The sequence below is a fragment of the Hyla sarda genome, chromosome 1 (genome assembly GCF_029499605.1).
Source record: "Hyla sarda isolate aHylSar1 chromosome 1, aHylSar1.hap1, whole genome shotgun sequence".
Taxonomy (NCBI): Eukaryota; Metazoa; Chordata; class Amphibia; order Anura; family Hylidae; genus Hyla; species Hyla sarda.
In genome coordinates, this window is record NC_079189.1 from 63,256,793 (window position 1) to 63,280,300 (window position 23,508).

The following is a 23,508-nucleotide window of genomic DNA, read 5'->3' on the forward strand; positions in this document are numbered from 1 at the left end:
CCTGGTTGGGAAACACTGACCTATGCTATATACCACTATATAGTCCAACATGCTAGGAGTTGTAGTTTGGTAACAGCTGGAGGCACCCCTGGTTGGAAAACACTGACCCATACTATATACTACTATACAGTCCAACATGCTGGGAGTTGTAGTTTGGTAACAGCTGGAGGCACCCCTGGTTGGGTAACACTGACCTATACTATATACTACTATATAGTCCAACATGCTGGGAGTTGTAGTTTGGTAACAGCTGGAGGCACTCCTGGTTGGGAATCACTGACCTATACTATATAATACTATACAGTCCAACATGCTGGGGGTTGTAGTTTTCGTTTGGGGCAGATGCTGAGCCACAGGCTGTATCAGGGCATGCTGGGAGTTGTAGTTAGTAACCAACTGTTACTCCCAAATTTAATTTAAAAAAAGCCATCAAAAAGTCCCATCAAAACAAAATTGGTACTGTTAAAACGACAGATCGAGGCGCAAAAAATTAGCCCTCATACAGGCCCATATAAGGAGAAATAAAAAAGTTATAGGGGTCAGAATAGGACAAATTTTCCCCGCATATGTGTATCCTGTGATGTCACGCATATATAATTAATCGTGCAAAATTAGCAGAGGAACCTGTCCAGAGGAAAAGTTGCTGAGTTGCCCATAGCAACCAATCAGATCGCTTCTTTCATTTTGCAGAGGCCTTTTCAAAAATGAAAGAAGGAATCTGATTGGTTGCTATGGACAACTCAGCAACTTTTCCTCTGGACAGGTTTTGATAAATCATCCCCAATGTGTGCAGTGATGTGACAGTAAAGATTTAATGGTGAAGACAGTGATGTCATGGTTCAGGAATAATGCTCGTAGTCATGTCAGAGTACAGAGTTAATAAACATAGTTATGTCACAGTATGGCGATAAATGCAGTTATGTCACAGTAAGGAATAATAAACTACAGCAATTTCACAGTATAGATATAACTTGTGCAGCGGAAAAGTCAACCAGTTGCCCAAAGCAACCAATCAGATTACTTCTTTCATTTTCCAGAGGCCTTTTCAAAAATGAAAGAAGTAATCTGTTTGGTTGCTATGGGCAACTGGTCATATTTACCTTCCCCATGTCACAATATGGCAATAGTAAACAGTGATGTCACAGTACAGGAATGATAAACATAGGGTCACAATATGGAAATAGTAAACAGTGTTGTCACAGTACAGGAATGAAAAATGCAGTGATGTCATAGTACAGGGATATTAAATACAGTGATGTCATAGTACAGGAATGAAAAATACAGTGATGTCATAGTACAGGGATAGTAAATACAGTGATGTCATAGTACAGGGATAGTAAATACAGTGATGTCATAGTACAGGGATAGTAAATACGGTGAAGGGGCTTCTGCTGAAGAATAATGAGGGACATTTATCAATGTTTGTTTATGTATTCTTTTTTTTTTTAGTAATTTTTTCCTTACTTTTTTTTTGCTTATGTGTGACTTATTTATCAACTGCTTTCAGACTGTTGCTAAATTTCTTTCACGTAAGCAATTTTTCCTTTTTTACTTTGGTAGTAGCTTTTTCTGCTCCATGTTTGAGCTGGAGTAAATTTAGTAAATTTTTAACCCTGTTGCGACTTTTTGCGCAGTTGCGACTGTCGCAGTTAATAAATACCTGACTACCCATAGTCTATTTTAAAATTATTACTACGTAGTAAATTTTGGGAAAACTTGCTTTTCTTGCTTTCCAGTCAAAATGTTGCACAAAAAATCGCGCAGTCACAGTTGCGACAATTTTGCGACAATTATAGTAAAGAAAACCTGACTAAACCCGTTGATAAATGTCCATAATTGTGAGCATATAGCTCCAGTATATGACATAAAAGAAGAGAGTCCCGCATGCTGTTCTGCAGAGCTTGTTACAGTAATGGTATGGACTCCCACCTGAAAACACAAAATATACAAATCTAAAGCACCAGGTCTTCAAGTTGTCTTCAAGTTCTGAAACTTGTGAAGCCTGGAGCCTTCTACCTTCTACCTCTGCTAATACGGAATTTTTTCTACATGTAGCGCTGAGTAGTATGTCCTCACCATGGCAGCTAGGAATGCAGTTTGTTTGCTTAGAAAGCTGGATGGACAAGGATTTCTGTTCACTGTTTGATTTGTGTTTCATAACAAATACTTAGGGCCATATTCTGGAGATTATAGGGGGGGTCTTAGTGGTCAGACCCCTGCAATCTTACACTTATTCCCTAGTCTGTGGATAGAGGATACATTAATTTAATTCAGGATACCCCTTTAATAATGCTTACAGAAATTATGACTTCTATATGCCCAAATAGGATATAAGGAAAGTTAGGACTGGGTACCTGCACAGGCCAAGGATCTTGGCTCATAGACTGCAGGCCTGAAGAGGGAGTAACAATGTGGGAAGGATATAGGTATAAGCTTCTTTTATATACCACAATGCATAGGAGGGGAGGGGAGAGGGGGACATAATTACTAAAAAGGGGTAACTAAGGTGGAATTAATTACTAAGCAAAGCACCATTATAAAATGGGGGGCACTAGAGGGGTATTACTATTAAGTGGATTTGTGGGGGCACTGTGGAAAATCCTTACTAAAGGGGGCATAATTACTAAGTGAGGGCTCCAAAAGAGGCCCCACAACAGCAGCAGGGTTGCTCTAGCGGGCGACAGTGCTGTTTCGACTGGCCCTTAGAGACAGTCGAAGCGCCACTATTGTGCGAAAGGGCACCGTCGCCCGCTAGAGCAACCCCGCTGCTGCAGGCCCGTCCCGCACATTAGTCCTGATGTGTCTTTTCTGTTGTCTGCAATAAACTATTACCGCAAGATCAGTACAGACTGTGTGTTTTCCATATTGAGCACCACCTAAGATAAATTGCGGATTGTGCTGTGTGAATACCTACTGTCCGTCCGAAGGCTGGATAAGTTGGGCTGTATCCAGCAGTGCCTAGTCTCTATATCTTGTTGTGAATGATTACTAATGGAAACACTAAGAGGGCATCATTGCTGTGTTGGGGCTGTTCCAGAGTATCAATTTATATCTAATCTTGACATTCTCTTAAATTAATTAAAAGTAGAAATAATTAGGGGAATTGCACTTTGGGGTTCTTTTAAGAAAGGTAAGATATCATTGGCATACATAAGGATCTTATTTTGTGATCCTTCCCATCCAAACCCTTCATAAGAAAGTCTTTCCCAGCATCAGACTCCAGAGGCTCTATATATAATACAAATAATATGGGGGAGAGGGGGCATCCTAGTCATGTTCCTCTGTTCAAACATTGAAGAGGGGACCCCATTTATGACCGATCGGCCAATTGTGGAGCTATAAAGAATCTTAATATAATTCAGCACCCGCAGACCCGCTCTAAACCTTTCCAGGACAACCCAAAGATATTCCCACCTGACTCTATGGAATGCTTTGGTGGCATCAAGTGCCAATAAAGCCCTAGTCCCCTCCTATTCTGATTGTATACCAGAGAAGACACTGTGAATGTTAGTATGAACTATTCTCCCTGGCATGAATCCACTTTGATCTTTACTGGCAAGATGCTGAATACACTTTGAAAGTCTGTTCGCTAATACTTTGGCAAAAATGTTAACAAAAAATTTCAACAAAATGGGATGAAAAGCCAAAATATCGCTGGCATCCTTATCTTTTTTTAATCAATACAATATTGGCCTCTCTTATTGAGTTGGATTACTTATATAAGGTTTACTGTTTGATTATAGCCTGTAGTGTGCCCGCGATATGGGCACAAATGGTATTATGGATTATATTGGTCTTTATAGTAGGAAATATGTGGTCATGCTGTGAATTTAGCCCTTGTATAGTGATATAATTTATCATACTGTATATTTCATCATAAATGAATATCCAAGGACAGTGTTCTGATGAGGAGGTGTATCTAAGCCTGTCAGGTTCTAAAACGTCTTTAATAGTTTCATAGCTATCATTACAATATATTATTTTATTTTTAGATCTTAAAGGGATATTCTCATCCCACCGAATGTGGGGCCACTAAACATTTCCAAACGTTGAACTCTGAGATGTTAAGCAACCCTATAGACAATAAATGGATCGTTGTCTGTGCACATGCATATTCATTCTCGGGACAATTATGTCCACAATCGCAGAATCAGCTTGTTATCCCTTGTTGCCATAGGGAATAAATTAATGAGATGGGAATGCTCCTTTAACAATGCCCCTGATCCTTTATTTCTCCAGCAGTGGCCACCACCAGGCATGCTTGACCAGCTAACCCTGGTAATAACAACTGTGTTAGAAGAAATTGGACCCATGAAGATCAGCTGATCACTTAGCCCAATTATATTTACAAGGGATTTTTTATGATGATATTCCATTTGTCTCACATTTTCTTTTCTTCAGCAGATACATTCTTCATAATGAACAACAGGAGAGCAATTCCGTGGGAAAACACAAGTAAGTAGAAGTGGTCTCATTGTGAGGAGTGAATAGGTCATTGCTCCTATCGGAATGATCAGCAGTGGACTGACCGTGCAGTGGATCCTAAAGTTTACCCAGTATACTGTAATGATAAAGAAAGCTCCCCTACTTCAAATCACATTACTACTTGTAGCTATAGTACATTGCTTCTGACTGAAAGCTGAGTAAATACTTACGAAGCTGAAAGTTCTAAAAAGTAAGGAGGGAAAATGTTTGAAAATATTGTTTTTTGATATACAATTACTCTTAGCTAATAAAACATTACAAAATAAAATAATAAAAAAATAGATTCTAAAGGTGATATGGAAAGAAATCCTTAACCCCAAAATATACAAACATCATAGTTCTGAATCCCTTATCACAAGATAATCATTTTTGAGATGTTATGCTCGGTGCTGATGCTTACCTTGATCAGAGATTACATTTTGTATCCCCTTAAGGACATTTATGGACATTTATCAACGGGTTTAGTCAGGTTTTCTTTACTATAATTGTCGCAAAATTGTCGCAACTGTGACTACGCGATCTTTCGTGCAACATTTTGACTGGAAAGCGAGAAAAGCAAGTTTTCCAAAAATTAACTACGTAGTAATAATTTTAAAATGGTCTATGGGTAGTCAGGTATTTATTAACTGCGACAGTCGCAACTGCGCAAAAAAAAGTCGCAACAGGGTTAAAAATTTACTAAATTTACTCCAGCTCAAACATGGAGCAGAAAAAGCTACTACCAAAGTAAAAAAGGAAAAATTGCTTACGTGAAAGAAAATTATCAACAGGCTGAAAGCAGTTGATAAATAAGTCACACATAAGCAAAAAAAAGTAAGGAAAAAATTACTAAAAAAAAGAATACATAAGCAAACATTGATAAAAGCCCCTCATTGGGCGTACATGTGCGTCCTGGTGCCCTGGTATATAATGCACTAGGACACTCTCTGCACTCTCGCTTCATAGACTGTATGTGACAGCTGCTATCAGCAGCCATGCACCCACGGTCAATGGCCCAGAACAGCAATCTTGCCATTATCCGTCTTTAGCCCATTAAGTGTCATGATCAATGGCGATCACGGCACATAAGCACCACAATCATTGTCCCCCCCCCCCCCTAACCGATTGACACCCACGCAACATGTATGCAGGAGTCCAATCTGTTTGAATTCCCACCTAAGGTCCGCTGACTTGCTTTGTGCAGGTCCCAGGTCCGATCTGCTGATAGAGCTTGCAGAGTAATGCTATGCAACAGTATAGCATAATTCATTGTTAGCAATCTAATAATTGCATGGTACATTCTTAAAAATTGCCTTTAATGAAATGTTTATAGTTTGTATGTGTGACTTAAAGAGTACCTGTCACTAAATAAACTTTTCTAAACTAACTCAGGCTATGTTCCCTAACCACACCTAACACCGCCCCCCCCCCCTGCCTTTTTTAAGAGCTTTATAAAGCTATGTATCTTACCTCTCTTCTTGCTCACATAGTGTGAGCTCCTGGCAGGAGGATGTGGGCGTGTCCCAGCAGGCGCTACGTCGCTGAAACCTGCTGGGGGGGACTGCTTCCGCCCTCATTTTGTCGAGGAGAGCAGCAGAATAAGAAATGCGAGTGAGGCCGCCCAGGTCAGGGGGGGGGGGGGGTGCAGGTTCACGTGTGAGTAAGCCTGCATTTGCACGTAAGGTCCTCAATGTACAGAGCCCTGCTTGTCCTCGGTGTACAGAGCCCTGCTTTTTCTCAATGCACAGAGCCGTGCTTGTCCTCAGTGTACAGAGCCCTGCTTGTCCTCAGTGTACAGAGCCCTGCTTGTCCTCAGTGCACAGTGTACAGAGCCCTGCTTGTCCTCAGTGTACAGAGACTCTCCCCCACAACCAATGGCTGTCTGATTGACAGGCAGGGAGCAGCGCTGTGCTAGTCACGGGTCCCGGCTGCAGTCTGAGATTTCGGACTCATGCTGGTGCCAGCATGAGTCTGAAATCTATGCGGCCGGGACATGAAGGGAGACCCCTAGTGGTGACTTTTTCAAACAGTAAATATGGTTAGAAATAAAAAATAAAAAATGCTAATTACATTCAATTAGGAAGGTGTTTGCCATACATTAATACACCATATCTAAAAAGTTTTTTTGATGACAGGTACTCTTTAATTTTGACTTTTGGCTGCTGACCTTCTGTCTCTTTCTACAATGAGAACCAGGCAAGTTAAACCCTGCTCTTCCACCCCAGCATAGAACTAAATTTTCTTGGGCTCATGTGTTAAAATGAGTGTCCAGCCTCCATCTATACAGTACAAGTGCAAGTCTACTGTAGTAAACTTACCTGAATTAGTTCCAGCACTGCCTCTTTCAGGCAGACAGCAGCATTCCTAGTCATCCTGGTGACAGCCCTGCAAGTCACAGGGCCATTAATCACTGTGCGACGTGGCAGTCTAGCCAATGAGGAGCTGTGAGTGCTGGGCCAATCAGCAGAGGCGCTCACACCTCCCAGTGGCAGAGTATTTAAACTGCTCTGCTTTTGTAATACATTACCCTTTTGCTTTTTGATTTTCTGACTTGTCCCTGGTTAACCCCTTGTCTGATGAATTTGTACCTATTCTGCCATTGTGTTGCCGACCTGGCCTGTCTGACTTGACGCCCCAGCACTTTGCAAGTATAGGGAGCGTTGCCCAGTTAGGGGCTCCCATTTAGGGCAGATCTTCCAAGGTAGGTAGGGACAGTGGCTAGAAAGAGATTTAGGTCTGCCCTGATCCCTGCCTCAGACGTGATATCTACTCATAATTTCACAGTCACTTATGTTAGCATTGTAATCTTAGTTGTTATCATTGTACATACAAGACTTTATTGATAGGATCTTATGGGTTGACTTCTGCTGGTCTTGGTGTTTGTATTGTATCAGAGCCTAGGTCATTAAACATTGAACCTGATAAAAGGTATCACAGTGCTATATATGTATATATATATATATATATATATATATATAGTAGTCATGTAGAAGCAGTGGCACTCCAAGCTGGTGAAATAAAGTGATGTCTTTATTTACTCCAAAGTGAGCTACGTTTCGGCAGCCTCCCGCTGCCTTTGTTTGGCTTGACAAAGGCAGCAGGAGGCTGCCGAAACGTAGCTCACTTTGGAGTAAATAAAGACATCACTTTATTTCACCAGCTTGGAGTGCCACTGCTTCTACTTGACTACTTCACTTTGGATCTCTGACCCAGATCAACAGCAGTCAGGCACCCGTTCACTTTCATCGCAGGAGTGCTGCTTCCCTCCTCTACTATATATAAATATATATATATATATATATATATAGAGAGAGAGAGATATATATATATAGATATAAAAATACAGGAACAAATGACCTACAGGTATAACAATATATAAAAGAGTTTAGCAAGACAAGTTCAGAAAACAAAAGATGAAGTTCTTACAGCATGATATAGCAGTCCATGAGAGTGAGTTCCAGCTGTTCTTAGGATGGTCTTGTCAGCTTGTTGCACAGCATTTAACACACTGAGTCTAGCATTGTTTTAAATATCATATCTGCTTTCTCGGGAGGGAGACTCCATTCCCCCCTCCCCTCTGATCCCACCAGGGGGTCTTCTCTCTTCCTGGCCCCTTATCTGTTTGATTATATGATGGGACCAGAGTGCATGACTTCAAAAAAGCCTTTGACTTCAAAGGAGATGTAAACAAACAGCCAGACCCCCCAATAAAATGCAATACACAAAAAACAAAGGATACACCGTCTGAATAACCCCTCACCCATGTCTTATAAAACACATGTATGTTTCCATAATCAGGCCTTGGGCCTGACACACATTATGTGAACAAGTTCAGCATACAGTATGTGTCTGGAAATCTCCTGGCACATATGCCAAACATAGACATAGGCTCCTACTAACCTAAAGAGTGTCTTTTTGATCACCATCAGAGTGGTTAGGGCTGACAGAATTAGAAAAAACACCTGATACCTCCAACATATACCATACATGTGATGTAAACATAATCCTCCAACACATTTCTTTCTAGGCCTGTGTTTAATTAAACATGTCCTTTAGGCAGGGCTCAAGTTCTGCAGGAATGCATGGGAACTGAGTTCCTGCACTTTTTCACAGCAGGAACACCATTCCCATTATCAGGAGTCCTGCAAGACCAGCCTTTGAGTGGAAATCTTGGATGAGTTCCCTCACTTTTTTTTTCAGGACTTGACACATGGCTTTAGGTGAACAAGGTTTATATAACAGAGCACAGCCCTCTGACATTATATGTTCTACAGTATACATTTAATTGAGGTTCCTGCATGCGGATCAAAGGTTTGGAGGTTTTTATTTTTATGTACATACATAGGTATATGACGTTCTCTGGAGATTGATCTTGAATAGGGTTTAGGTTTTGGTCAGGAACAATAGGACAGGATAAATTAGGAGTATGAAAAAGAAATGGCAAATTTACTAGAGAGATTTCATGTAATGGTTAAAACAAGAAATACTTTGACTATTTTATTTTGTTTTCTTTATTGTTCACTATTATTTAGTGTTTGCCACAGAAGAAGTAAGTACTAAAATTTGCCTTCAGGAAAAGTCAGTTAAAGGGGTACTCCCGTGCGAAGCATCTTATCCACAGGATAGGGGATAAGTGTCTGATTGAGGAGGGTCCGACCGCCGGGAGCCCCCAGGTATCTTTCGAGTATCTCCAGATCTCCCATAGAGATATATGGAGGGGCATGTCGGCCAGAGCTTCGTGCCATGGTAGACAGCAATCCGTGCAGAGCGGAGATCGCTCTGTGCATGGAAAGAGCCGCATGCCAGGCAGGAGATTGCAGGGGATCCTGGCAGTCGGACCCCTGTGATCAGACACTTATCCCCCCCTGTGAATAGGGGATAAGATGCCCAGCAGCGAAGTACCCCTTTAATTTCTTACTAAATATGAAATGGTTGTATGAGATAAAAAGGGTTGTCCAGCAAAAGAAACAACCTGAGTATGGTATCAAAAACTATAATAAAACAACTTACTAATATAATGTTATTAGCCATACTGCACAGATCTTCTATGTCAGCAGTGCCTTCTTCTTTGTAAGCTGTGATGTCTCATCACAGAGCAGATCTCCATCCCTCCTGCCCCCTTCCCTCCTGTCAGCACAGGACCAGACAAGTCATGTGAAGGGGGAGCTTTTAATACTGTGCATTTGATTTAAGACTTATTAGATAAGACAGCAAAGAGCCCATTCTGAAAGAAACTATGTAACTGAGAAAGGCTTCATGCTTCCTTATCTACTTACTTATAGTCATAAATCTAATGAATAGTAATACTATCTGCCCCCCTCACGTTATTGGTCTGGTTCCGTGCTAACAGGAGAGGAGGGGGAGGAACAGGAGCTCTGCATTTAGAGACTGTGATGTGTCGTCACACCTTTCAAGGAAGATGACACTGCCAATATAGAAGATTTGTGAATTATGGCTAATAACATTATAATAGCAAGTTGCTTAATTATACTTTTTTATTTTAATACTGGACAACCCCTTTAAGGGTCTATTCACACGTACAGTATGCTGAAAGATTTGAAGCTGCAGATTTCAATGTAAACTAAATGACTGAACACAGCTTCAAATCCTGCACATCCAATATGTGCAGGATGCTGTGTGTGTTAATAGACTCTAAGTCTCTTTTACACTTGGTGCACTACATACAGAGTATACGTCGGCATTCTGCTAGAATGTTATACCGACATACTGTATACAGCTGTGCATCCAAGCCATGTCCATTTATTTCAATGGACCAAATGTGATCTTTTGGTGACATTGTCTATTTCTAAACATATACTCTAATTTTGTGGGACTCAAAAGTGCAGACGGCCACACTTTTGAGTCCTGCAAAATAACAATATACTGACTAATGCACTGAATCCAGTCACTAATGTGGTGTCCCAGCACCAAAGGCTGTCCTGTGGGTTGCGGATCACCTCGAGTTGCATTTATGTTACTTACTTACTACTTTATTGTTTATTGTGATTCACTGTATTATGTTATTATATGTGCACTGTACTGTTAAGAAAGGAGATGCAGAGTAATCCAGTGACCCTGTTACCCAATGGGAACCCAAGTTGCTCAGTATATAGTATAGGGGGAGGAGCTATTGGTGCAGAGCTCAATGTGAGCTGCAGTGTGGAAAGGAGGTGGAAGAAGTGTGAGGTGATTCCGAGGAAAGCCTAAAAAAATATCTCATTAAATCAACCCCAACATTCTGCAAGTGTTTCCCGTCATACCCTGGTGGTGTCAGTGAAATTGGACCTTAGCAGAACCCTAGCCAGCGTGGGAGATCTCCAAGTCTCAACTCTGTCAAATCTAAAAGCAAGTCAATACAAATGGGTGACAAGCACCATAAGTCCCAGCGAGACCACAGGGCTCCCTTGGGGTAGACTGCCTCCCTTCTACTCTGCTCCGTATTGTGAGTATTGTACTATCTGCTCCTGCCGCAGTAAAAAGACAGTTACCCTTAACGTGACGTTGGTGTGTTTGTTGCCCCGTGCCTGGCCAAGAAGAAGCTGTCTCAACCTCGGACCGTGAATAGGCTAATGGTGCCCTGACGTCACAATTTGACAAGCATATCTTGCACCTCCGTGTCACCACACTAGTAGGCTACATGTGTTTTTAATGAAGCGATAGGTGGTAAGCTGCTCCCAGACAGCTCTGATGGGGGCTTATCAGGCAGATGAAATTCAAGTTTAATGTCCTAAATCTGTATTACACTAATTTTCCAATAATTTTAGTCCGCAAGTTGTTTATCTACTTCTATTTGTCATTTTCAGGTAGCCCTGAAGACACACAATGCAAATGTAAGTTTTCCTGATCGAAAAGTCATTGTCTGTAAACATGGATCTGTCATTACAATAGACTGTACTAATTATATACAGTATCTCACACCCCTTACATTCATGCAAATATTTTATTATATCTTTTCTATAAAGAAAAGAAATGACACTCTCCCACAATGTAAAGTAGTGAGTGCACAGCCTATACCACATATAGACTCAAGCGGGCTCAGCAACAATAATCATACTTGGGTTGCTGATGTATATATCAGAGAACTGAAAGAAAAGATGATACACCATAAAGCGCACACCCACCAATCAAATACAAATAGAAAAATACTTTATCACAATTTCCACATAAATATTACAGCAGACAAAAACACTTACCAACATCTATAAGGCCCAAGGGCCACTGCACAACAAGGGGGACCCCCCTAAAAAAAAGGGGTGAACCACTCCCGGGGCACCTGCTTGATCAGAACATGGATATTGCACTGGTCCAAAATACCCAATTTGCATCCACCCACAAAATCAATAACAATATAAGTCACATATGACAACTTTCCTCAGTTTGGAAGATAAGGCTACAGGACAATAATCAATCTATAGATAACAGTAAAATACAACCTGTATGCAGCCAAATATATATATATTACTGGGAAAGTGTGGCAATGGACAGCAGATGAAGGATAACCTCACAGGTGCCCCTCTGGACGTGGGGTCCAGAGGGGCACCTGTGAGGTTATACTTAATCTGCTGTCCATTGCCCCACATGGGGTGTTCCGTTGCCTGTTTGCAACTTCCTCAGGGGTCCAGGGGGGCACTGGTGAGGTTATCCTTCATCTACTGTCCATTGACCCACTTTCCCAGTAATATATATATTTGGCTGCATACAGGTTGTATTTTACTGTTATCTATAGATTGATTATTGTCCTGTGACCTAATCTTCCAAACTGAGGAAAGTTTTAGTATGTGACTTATATTGTTATTGGTTTTGTGGGTGGATGCAAATTGGGTATTTTGGACCAGTGCAATATCCATGTTCTGATTAAGCAGGTGCCCCTGAAGTGGATTTCCCCCCTTTTTAGGGGGGTCCCCCCTGTTGTGCAGTGGTCTTTTGGCCTTTTAGATGTTTGTAAGTGTCTTTGTCTGCTGTAATATTTATGTGGAAATTGTAATAAAGTATATTTCTAATTGTATTTGATTGGTGGGTGTGCGCTTTATGGTGTATCATGTTTTCTTGTGATGTAAGTGCAAAGTCACCGAATTCCGAAAGCCATAACTTTTTTATTCTTCTATCAGTGCAGTCATTTTATCGTTGCTATTTAAAAGTTTATATTTAAAAATGTTCTAATTTTGAGGGGGAATGTAAGATGAAAAAAAAGCAGTTTTGTATTTTTTTTTTTTTTTTTTTTTTGCATTTTTTAATGTCCTTCATGATGAAATGTTGATGACATGGAGATGGAGCTGAGCAGCTCAAGTGCACCAGCCTAGAAATTTGACTTGGGGTGACATGTTCAATGCTTGTTTAAATGAAGTTCCTGCATGTGGTTCATAGGTTTAAAGGCATTTTTATTTTTCTGCACATATATAGGTGTATAACATGCTATCTGGAGATTGACCTTGAATAGGGTTTATGCTTTGGTCAGGAGCTATAGGACATATATTAGGAGTATTAAAAAATGCAAATTCACTGGAGATATTTCATGGAATAGTAAAAACAAGAAATACTTTAAGAATTATAGGGTTTTCCAGCAAAAGAAAAAAACTGTGTATGGTGTCAAAAAGTAAAATAAAGTAACTTACTAAAATTATGTTATTAGCCATCGTACACAGATCTTCCATATCAGTAGTGCTCTCTCCCTTGTAAGCTATGATGTCATGTCACAGAGAGCAGAGCTCTGTCCCTCCTACACCCCTCCTGTCAGCACAGGGCCATACCAGTAATGTGAAGGGGGAGATGGAATTTCTGAACATTATATTTAAGACTTATTAGATAAAGCAGAAATGAGCCCTTTCTGATGGAAACTACTGTAACTCAGAAAGGCTTCCTGCTGTGTTATCTAATAATTTATAAATCTAATGTGCAATAATACCAGCTCTCCCCTTCACATCACTGGTCTGGTCCTGTGCTGACAGAAGGGGATGGGGTAGGAGGGAACGGAGCTCTGCATTCAGAGCCTGTGACATGATGTCACACTTTACAAGGGAGAGAGCACTGATGATATAGAAGGTCTCTGCACTTTAGCTAATAACATTTATATTTGTAAGTTGCTTAACTATACTTTTTTACACCATCCACAGATTGTTTTCGCTGGACAACCCCCTTAAGTCTCTTTCACACTTGGTGCTCTACATACAGGTTATATGTAGGCATTATACTAGAATCTTATCCCGTTATGCACACAAGCCATGTCCATTCAATTCAATTCAATTGACCAAATGTCTTTTAGGGGGAGATTTATCAAAACCTGTCCAGAGGAAAAGTTGCCCAGTTGCCCATAGCAACCAATCAGATTGCCTCTTTAATTTTTAACAAGGCCTCTGAAAAATTAAAGAAGCAATCTGATTGGTTGCTATGGGCAACTGGGCAACTTTTCCTCTGCACTGGTTTTGATAAATTTCCCCCTTAGTAACCACATTCATTCCATTTCCAAACATATACTCTGATTTTGTGGGACTCAAAATTTCAGGTGGCAACATAGACGAAAATATCAATATACTGACTGAATGGACTGTATGTAGTCACTAGTAGGCTACATGTTTTTTTTTAATGAAGGGCTTAGGGGGTCAAGCTGCTCCCAGACACATCTGATGGTGGCTTATCAGGCAGTTGAAATTCAGAATAAGTTTAATGTCCTGAATCTGTATGTCACTCATTTTCCAATGATTTGGTACTTGTTAAGGGACCAAAAGTAATGGGACAGAATAATAATCATAAATCAAACTTTCACTTTTTAATACTTGGTTGCAAACCCTTTGCAGTCAATTACAGTCAGAAGTCTGGAACACATAGACATCACCAGATGCTGGGTTTCATCCCTGGTGATTCTCTGCCAGGCCTCTACAATGGTCTTCAGTTCCTGCTTGTTCTTGGGGCATTTTCCCCTCAGTTTTGTCTTCAGCAAGTGACATGCATGCTCAATCGGATTCAGATCAGGAGATTGACGTGGTCATTGCATAACATTCCACTTCTTTCATTTAATAAACTCTTTGGTTGCTTTTGCTGTATGCTTTGGGTCATTGTCCATCTGCACTGTGAAGTGCTGTCCAATGAGTTCTGAAGCATTTTGCTGAATTTGACCAGATAATATTGCCGGAAATACTTCAGAATACATTCTGCTGCTTTTGTCAGCAGTCAAATCATCAATAAATAGAAGAGAACCAGTTCCATTGGCTGCCATATATGCCCATGCCATGACACTACCACCACCCTGCTTCACCGATGAGGTGGTATGCTTAGGATCATGTTCCTTTCCTTCTCCATACTCTTCTCTTCCCATCACTCTGGTACAGGTTGATCTTGGTCTCATCTGCCCATAAGATGTTGTTCCAGAACTGTGAAGGCTTTTTTAGATGTTGTTTGGCAAACTCCAATCTGGCCTTCCTGTTTTTGAGGCTCACCAATGGTTTTCATCTTATGGTGAACCCTCTGTATTCACTCTGGTGAAGTTTTCTCTTGATTGTTGACTTTGACACACATGCACCTACCTCCTGGAGAGTGTTCTTCGTCTGGCCAACTGTTGTGAAGGGTGTTTTCTTCACCAGGGAAAGAATTCTTTGATCATCCACCACAGTTGTTTTCCTTGGTCTTTCGGGTCTTTTGTTGTTGCTGAGCTCACCGGTGCGTTCCTTCTTTTTATAATGTTGCAAACAGTTGTTTTGGCCACTCTTCACTGATAGTGACAGCTCTTTGGATCTCATCTTGAGAGTGGACAGCAACAGATTTCAAATGCAAATAGCACACTTGAAATGAACTCTGGACCTTTTATCTGCTCATTGTAATTGGGATAGTGAGGGAATAACACACACCTGGCCATGGAAAAGCTGAGAAGCCAATTGTCCCATTACTTTAGTCCCTTAACAGATGGGAGGCACATATGCAAACTGTTGTAATTCCTACGCTGTTCACCTGATTTGGATGTAAATACACTCAAATTAAAGCTGTCAGTCTGCAGTTAAAGTAAATCTCATCCATTTCATTTTAAATCCATTGTGGCGGTCTATAGAGCCAAAAAATATTAGATTTGTGTTGATGTCCCAATATTTATGGACCTGATTGTATAGTCTTTCACATTTTTGTAAATATTTTATAATATCATTTCTTGTGACATCGATAAAACTCTTTCACAATGTAAAGTGAGTTAATGTCTAATGTCAGCGATTAATGTCTATACCTAGACACAAAAAGTTAGTACACCCCTAAATGGAAATCTCCAAAGTGGGTCCAATTAGCAATTTATCCTCTCCAATGTCGTGTGACTTGTTAGTCTCAGGGATGAATGGGAAACCGGTGTCTTAAATTTGGGATTATAGCTCTCACACTCTCTAATACTGGTTACAGGAAGTTTAACATGGCACCTCATGGGAAAAAAAAAAAACTCTTAGGTTTTTCTATATAATGAGGGCCTAGGCTATAGGAAGATTTCCAAGACCCTGAAACAGCTGCAGCATGGTAAGAAAGACCTTACAGTGGTTTAATAGGACAGATTTTACTCAGAACAGGCCTCACCATGGTCAACCAAAGAAAGTGAGTGCACATGCTTAGCGTCATATCCAGAGGTTGGCTTTAGGAAATAGACATATGAGTGCTGCTGGAACTCTAGTGAACTCAATGCCCAATGCTCAATGCTTAAGGCGGTGCTGAAAAATAATAGTGGCCACACAAAATATTGACACTTTGGGCCCAATTTGGACATTTCCACCTAGCGGAGTCCTCACTTTGTTGCCAAGGTTTAGACATTAATGGCGGTGTGTTCAGTTATTTTGAGAGGACACAACATGAAATGCTGTTATACAGGCTGTGTACCCACTATTTACATTGTAGCAGAGTATCATTTTTTTAGTGTTGTCACATAAAAAGACATAATACATTATTTACAAAAATGTGATGGGTGGACTAACTTATCTGAGATACTGTACAATTTATAGAATGGGTGGCAATACTCAAATGTGAGGAGCAGGCACATAGCTATAGGGACTGCTTGAGAGGACCCAAAGGCCCCACTGCCTCATATGAAGACACAAGTATTATTTACTGATTAGTCATAAAAATAAAGTTTTTTTTCAGACGAAATTTATGGAATTTAACCACAAGATAGGATCGGTGGGGTACTCCTGGCAGCACTGCCGATAAGCTGTTTGCCAGAGCCATGGCACCAGCATACAGTATTAAATAGAGCAGGAAGCACACAGCTCCATATATTGTATAGAAGACAATATACACAAATACTCTACATATTATTGAAGTAATTTATGCTGCATGCGCAACTTGTGACATTTACCTAATAAATGAATTGTATTCTATACGATACAACTAGTCCTTCTACCTAAATACTTGAACCTACAAAGGGAAAACTGAGGATTGCCATTATAGAGACATTCATTTCTCTCTTGACTACTGCAATAGAGACATTAGTGTTTGCATAAATGACCTAAACCTATGGTCACTTATTTTTTATTATTTATTATTTTCTTTTTATTATATTGATGTTCCTCATGGATCACAGTGCTCTTGTGAATCCATCGTATCAGTTTATAACCTTATAAAAATATGTATAAAAATATCAATCTTTTTAGAATTGTAATTAAAGACATAACTCATCTACAAGTTGTTTATCTACTTTTATATGTGTCATTTTCAGGTTCTTGCAGAAGCCCACTGGAATCACGTATGTTTTTCTGCTACAAAAGTAGCGTAGATCTGTCAGTACAATATACTGTGCTAGAATATTATATACAATCTTATAGAGTGGGTGGCATCATTGCCTCATAAGAAGACACCAGTGTTATATACTTATCAGCCATAATATATTGATGACCTAACCTCAAGATAGGTCATCAATATCAGATCGGTGGGATAACGACACAGATTCCAGAGCCATGGCATCGTCATACACTGTGAAGTAGTGCCAGAAGCAGATGGCTTGGTACATTGTGTGGTGACCATGCTGGAAAACTACACAATGTACTAAATTGTTTTCTGCTCTGTTACATGGTGTATGGCAGCGCGGGAGGCTCTGGTAAACAACTAATTAATAGGGGAGCTGAGTCATCTGAAATTGATAACCAATCCTGATTATAGATCAGCAATAAATGTTTGCTTTTGTCAAACCCCTTCCTAACAGTCACATTGCAATTAGTTTTTTTATTGTAGCTTTTATATATGTATGTATATATATATATATATATACACAGTATACATATCCTGTTAAGGACAAAGGGCGTACCTGTACACCCTGAATTTGCTCCCTTTCTATAACGCGGGGCCACGGCGTGCCTCTAACAACGGCCGGGACCCGTGGCTAATAACGCGCGGCACTGATATAAAATTGCAAAAAAATGTAATAAAAAATAAAATAAAAGTTTGAATCACCCCCCTTTTCCCATTTAAAAAAAAAAAAAAAGCAGTGTAAATAAAAATAAACATATATGGTATCGCCGCGTGCGGAAATGTCCAAATTATAAGAATATATTAATTAAACTACACGGTCAATGGTGTACGCGGAAAAAAATTCCAAAGTCCAAAATAGCGTATTTTTGGTCACTTTTTATATAATGAAAAAATTAATAAAAAGCAATCAAAAAGTCCGATCAATACAAAAATGATACCGCTAAAAACTTCAGATAACTGTGCAAAAAATTAGCCCTCATACCACCCCCTAAGCAGAAAAATAAAAAGTTATAGGGGTCAGAAGATGACAATTTAAAACGTATACATTTTCCTGCATGTAGTTATGATTTTTTTTCCAGACGTACGACAAAATCAAACCTATATAAGTAGGGTACCATTCTAATCGTATGGACCTACAGAATAAAGAGAAGGTGTCATTTTTACTGAAAACATTTACTGCCTAGAAATGGAAGCCCCCAAAAGTTACAAAATGGTGTCTTTTCTTCATTTTTTTCGCACAATGATTTTTTTTTTCCCATTTCATCATAGATTCTTGGGTAAAATAACTGATGTCATTACAAAGTAGAATTGGTGGCAAAAAAAAGAAGCCATCATATGGATTTTTAGGTGCAAAATTGAAAGAGTTATGATTTTTTAAAGGAAAAAATGAAAGTGCAAAAAGGGAAAAAACCCTAGTCCTTAAGGGGATATATATACATATATATATATATATATAATATGTTTTTTTGTTTTTTTTTGTTTTGTTTTTTAAATAAGTCTGACAGAACAAATTTTAAGGGAAACTGACAACTGATTCACCTGCACTAAACCTAACAGAGAGTTATAGTGCGGGTAAACCAGATAAATATAAGATATAACTTACTGAGATCAGTGCTGCCGTTCAGGAAATACAATAAGTATTAGGGTCCGTTGCTAGTATGTTAGTGCCGTCTTTTGTGCAATGGAGGTCGGAGCTGGCATACAGAGCTTCCCTGCCTCCAACACCCCTTCTCTTTTATGCCAGCCCATCTAATAACTATTTATGGAGGACCCTTGACTCATGCTTTTTATTTTTATTTTTTATATATTCTGTGTTACAGTCATTTTTTGATTGATTGATGGTGAGAGAGGAAGCTCCCTCCCTATAGTCCTTTACACTGTGCTGTATGTAAAGAGTTAATCTGCCAGGAAGCAGCAGTCCCAGCAGGGTCCCAGCTGTGTATTACAGCTGGGATCCTGATGCTGTAAAAGGCAGAGCAACCTTTAAATCACCTGCCCAATACTGTGTAGGTCCCCACGTGCCACAAAAACATCTCTGACCTATAAAGACCTTTACTTTACAAGCTCTCTGAATAAGTCCTATGATGTCTGGCACCAAGATGTTATCATGACATTGTTGTTGATTCGCCAGTTGTCCTTCCTTGGAGCACTTTTGGCAGATACTAACCACTGCATACTGGGAACACCTACTTGGAGATGCTTAGAGACATTTGTACATAATGATAATAGAAACTTTGCAAAACAACATCTAATACATACAATATACATAAAATCATTTTCTTCTCATCACAATCCCCTGGCTCTATTTTTCATGTTGGACAGACAGATGCTCTATAAACATCGATGTGATGCTCAAAAAGTCTTGAAACCAAATCATAACAAAATGTCCTCTATATCATTGCAGCACAAACTCTTATAACTCTTCCATCCACTATAGCTATGAATGACCTAAATATTAATGGTGATGATGGGCCAGGAGCTCTTTCAGGTGAGTTCTTAGAGTATGTCTGAATTTTATATACTGTATAGTGTATCACTTACTGCCTTCTTCTCAAAGTTTCATAGAACTTAGCTTCTGACATTTCTGAGTACACTAGCTGACTACCCGGCGTTTCCCGGTTTTCCTTTCTAATCCTTGTTGGGGAGGAAAATAAACAAAGGAGGAAGCTTCTGACTTCATATCCCTTCCTCATATATTGTTGTCATATTCCAACCACATATCCCGTCATCCTATCCTGACCTGTAATATGTGTACCAAGTATTGAAATATCTCAAGTCGTACGGAAGTTATGTGGGAACATACATTTCCTATTGATTTGTATGGGACTTTAAACATAAACTCCGACCCTCGCATATGGGGGTAGCTAAGGGTTAAATTAACTATCCCATATTTTAAGTGAACATATAAGTAACATGTGACCAAGTATTATCGAAATATCTCCAGCCATTTGGAAGCTATGCAGTAACATATTTCCCATAGACTTGTATGGGACTTTAAACAAAAACCCCAACCCTGGCCAATGGGGGTGAGTAAGGGTTAAATCACCTATCCTATGTTTGGTGTTGATATATCAGTAACATGTGTGCCAAGTTTCATGTTAATATCTTTATCCATTTGGACGTGATGCTGGAACATACACACATACATACACACACACACACATTTAGTTTTATATATATAGACTAGCTGAGTACCCGGCGTTTCCTGTTTTTCCTTCCTAATCCTTGTTGTGGAGGAAAATCAACAGAGGAAGCTTTTGACTTCATATCCCGTCCTCATATATTGTTGTCATATCCCAACCCCATATCCCATCCTCCTATCCCGACCTCCTATCCCATTCTCCTATCCCGACCTCCTATCCCCTCCTCCTATCCTGTCCTCCTATCCCGACCTCCTATCCCCTCCTCCTATCCTGACCTCCTATCCCCTCCTCCTATCCTGACCTCCTATCTCATCCTCATATCTTGTCCTCCTATCTTGTCCTCATATCTCGACCTCCTATCCTGTCCTCCTATCCCGTCCTCATATCTCGACTTCCTATCTCGACCTCCTATCTCGACCTCCTATCTCGACCTCCTATCTCGACCTCGTATCTCGACCTCCTATCTCGACCTCCTATCTCGACGTCCTATCTCAACCTCCTATCCCGACCTCCTGTCCCGTCCTCAAATCCCAACCCGTAATATGTGTATCAGGTATTATTGAAATGTCTCCAGCCATACGGAAGTTATGTGGGAACATATATTTCCCATTGATTTGCATGGGACTTTAAACAAAAACCCCGACCCTCACAAAGTATTATCGAAATATCTCCAGCTGTTTGGAAGTTATGCAATAACATATATTTCCCATTGACTTGTATGGGACTTTATACAAAAACCCTGACCCTGGCAAATGGGGGTGAGTAAGGGTTAAATTACCTATGCTATGTTTGTTGTTGACATATAAGTAAAATGTGTGCCAAGTTTCATGTTAATATCTTTAGCCATTTGGACGTGATGCTGTAACACACACACACACACACACATACACACACACCTAGACACATAGACACATACACATACACACACATACATACACATACATACACATAGACACATACACACACACATTCACACACATATTGGCCCTCATTTACTAAGAGTGGAGTGTTTATTCTGCAGTGATTTCAATATCACTCGTCTTTTTTTTTTTTCAAGCTTATTTACTATTCTGTCGCACATGTGGGTTATTTTTCTGTTGCACTTTTTTTGTGTCGCACTATTCAATTGTGTCGCACAAACTCCAAGCAAAAGGAATTAGTAGTGTGAGTCAAAATGGTTTAGACTTGTTTGTTTAAAAATGTTTCCATTAGTCAAAGTATTCATGTGTTATAATTTTTCAAACATTACATCAATAATCCTTGTTTATCAGCTTGGGTGTTAAATTGATTTAAACCTAATATTGCAAATGTGTTAAAAAGAAAAAAATATATAAACATTAACTATCACAAAAGCATTCAATATTTTTTTCATAAAAGTGTTTAACTGTACAAAATGTTTCCTGGTTATAAAACAAGTTACTTTCACAAAAAACACAATGGTAAACAGTCCCTTGATAGAAATCACTCGGCCTCTTGGCTGTCGGTTATTGTGTGAGTGATTTTGGAAGTACTCCGAGTATTTTTTGTCGGTAAAACGCCCATTTTTGCATAAAACACGCCCATTTTGCATAAATAGTCGCACAAACGTTGCGACTAAAATTTTGGCGCAATAACCGAGAAAAAGAGTCGGTTGGACTTAAAATGAGGGCCATTGAGTTTTATATATATAGATTAGGCTTATAGGGTAACTCTCATTCAAATAAGTTTTTGCTATTGCACTCCTTAAGGTAAGTAAAAAATATTTCTCATATACTTTGTTTTAAAAAATGAAGTTTTCTATGTTTTGTTTGTGCTTAACCTGTTAAGAACCCACAAGTGAATAAAGATCATTTAACCCCTTCCCTAATAAAAGTTTGAATCACCCCCCCTTTTCCCATTTAAAAAAAAACACAGTGTTAATAAAAATAAACATATGTGGTATCGCCGCGTGTGGAAATGTCCGAATTATAAAAATATATCATTAATTAAACAGCACGGTCAATGGCGTACGCGCAAAAAAATTCCAAACTCCAAAAAAGTTTTTTTTTGGTCACTTTTTTTGGTCACTTTTTATTTTTTCCAGAAGTACGACAAAATCAAACCTACATAAGTAGGGTATCATTTTAATCGTATGGACCTACATAATAAAGAGAAGGTGTCATTTTTCCGAAGAATTTACTGTGTAGAAACGGGAGCCCCCAAAATTTACAAAATGAAGTTTGTTTTTTTTTCAATTTTGTCTCACAATGAATTTTTTCCATTTCACCGTAGATTTTTGGGTAAAATGACTGATGTCTTTACAAAGTAGAATTGATGGCGCAAAAAATAAGGCATCATATGGATTTTTAGGTGCAAAATTGAAAGAGTTATGATTTTTAAAGGTAAGGAGAAAAAAACGAATATGCAAAAACGGAAAAACCCCGGGTCCTCAAGGGGTTAAAAAAGCTCAAGAGCACATTTTCCCCCATCTTCTACACATACTTAGGACCAAAGTCCAAACACTGAAAGTGCAGCCTGGAGTGCTGAGGGGGCGGGGGGGGGGGGGGGGTCCAGCCTCATCCAATCATAGCTCCTCTCACACTTAACTGCCATATGCTGTTGGTTGGACATACATCCCATCAGCACTCCAGGCTGCACTTTCTGTGTTTGGACCTAGGTCCTAAGTCTGTGTATAAGATGGGGGGGGAAATGTGCTCTTGAGCTTTTTTTAAGCACAAATAAAACATAGAAAACTTCATTTTATTTTACCCAAAATATATTAGAAATATTTTTCATTTACCATAAGGAGTGCAATAGCAAAAATAGTTTTAATGAGAGTGTCCATTTAATACTTCCTTAAAGGGATATTTACCTCTTATATTTACCATAGTAGTATTATTTCTGTATGTCTAGTTTAAATGGAATTTGTCAGCTGTCTTTGCTGCTAAATGCTGCAGATTCCATTGGATAGAAGTTATGGTAAAACAGCAAATGGAATCCTTCCTGGAGCTGATGGAGGTTACCAAACTCAGGGAGTTGGAGCAGTGCTGCATAAAAGCCCCAGCCAAGCGTGCCTCCAGGGGTGAATCCAGACATTTTACTTGGGGGGGGGGGGGGGTCCAGGAGGGTTACATCGACTGTAATAAGTGATGCATGTTATGTAATGTATCAGCACACCAACAATGTACACTACTATGATTTGGCAACTTTTGAGAAGGCTTAACAGGCTTCCTCTGCACAGATT

The 23,508-nt window shown here is 39.6% G+C and overlaps 1 protein-coding gene across 6 annotated transcripts in view; it reads left to right on the forward strand.

The window, feature by feature from the left end:
- The window catches only part of LOC130354755 (uncharacterized), a 75,054-nt gene that overhangs the window by 30,979 nt on the left and 20,567 nt on the right, over positions 1-23,508 (forward strand). For 3 of the 6 annotated variants that reach the window (XM_056555161.1, XM_056555162.1, XM_056555163.1), the window contains 4 exons: positions 4,402-4,455; positions 11,268-11,294; positions 17,135-17,161; positions 19,568-19,651. In XM_056555161.1, coding sequence (XP_056411136.1) covers positions 4,419-4,455; positions 11,268-11,294; positions 17,135-17,161; positions 19,568-19,651 — 175 coding nt within the window. In that variant the 5' untranslated portion in view covers positions 4,402-4,418. Of the gene's footprint in view, positions 1-747; positions 928-4,401; positions 4,456-11,267; positions 11,295-17,134; positions 17,162-19,567; positions 19,652-23,508 lie in introns of those variants that run through there. The other 3 variants (XM_056555165.1, XM_056555160.1, XM_056555164.1) reach the window with 2 other exon arrangements.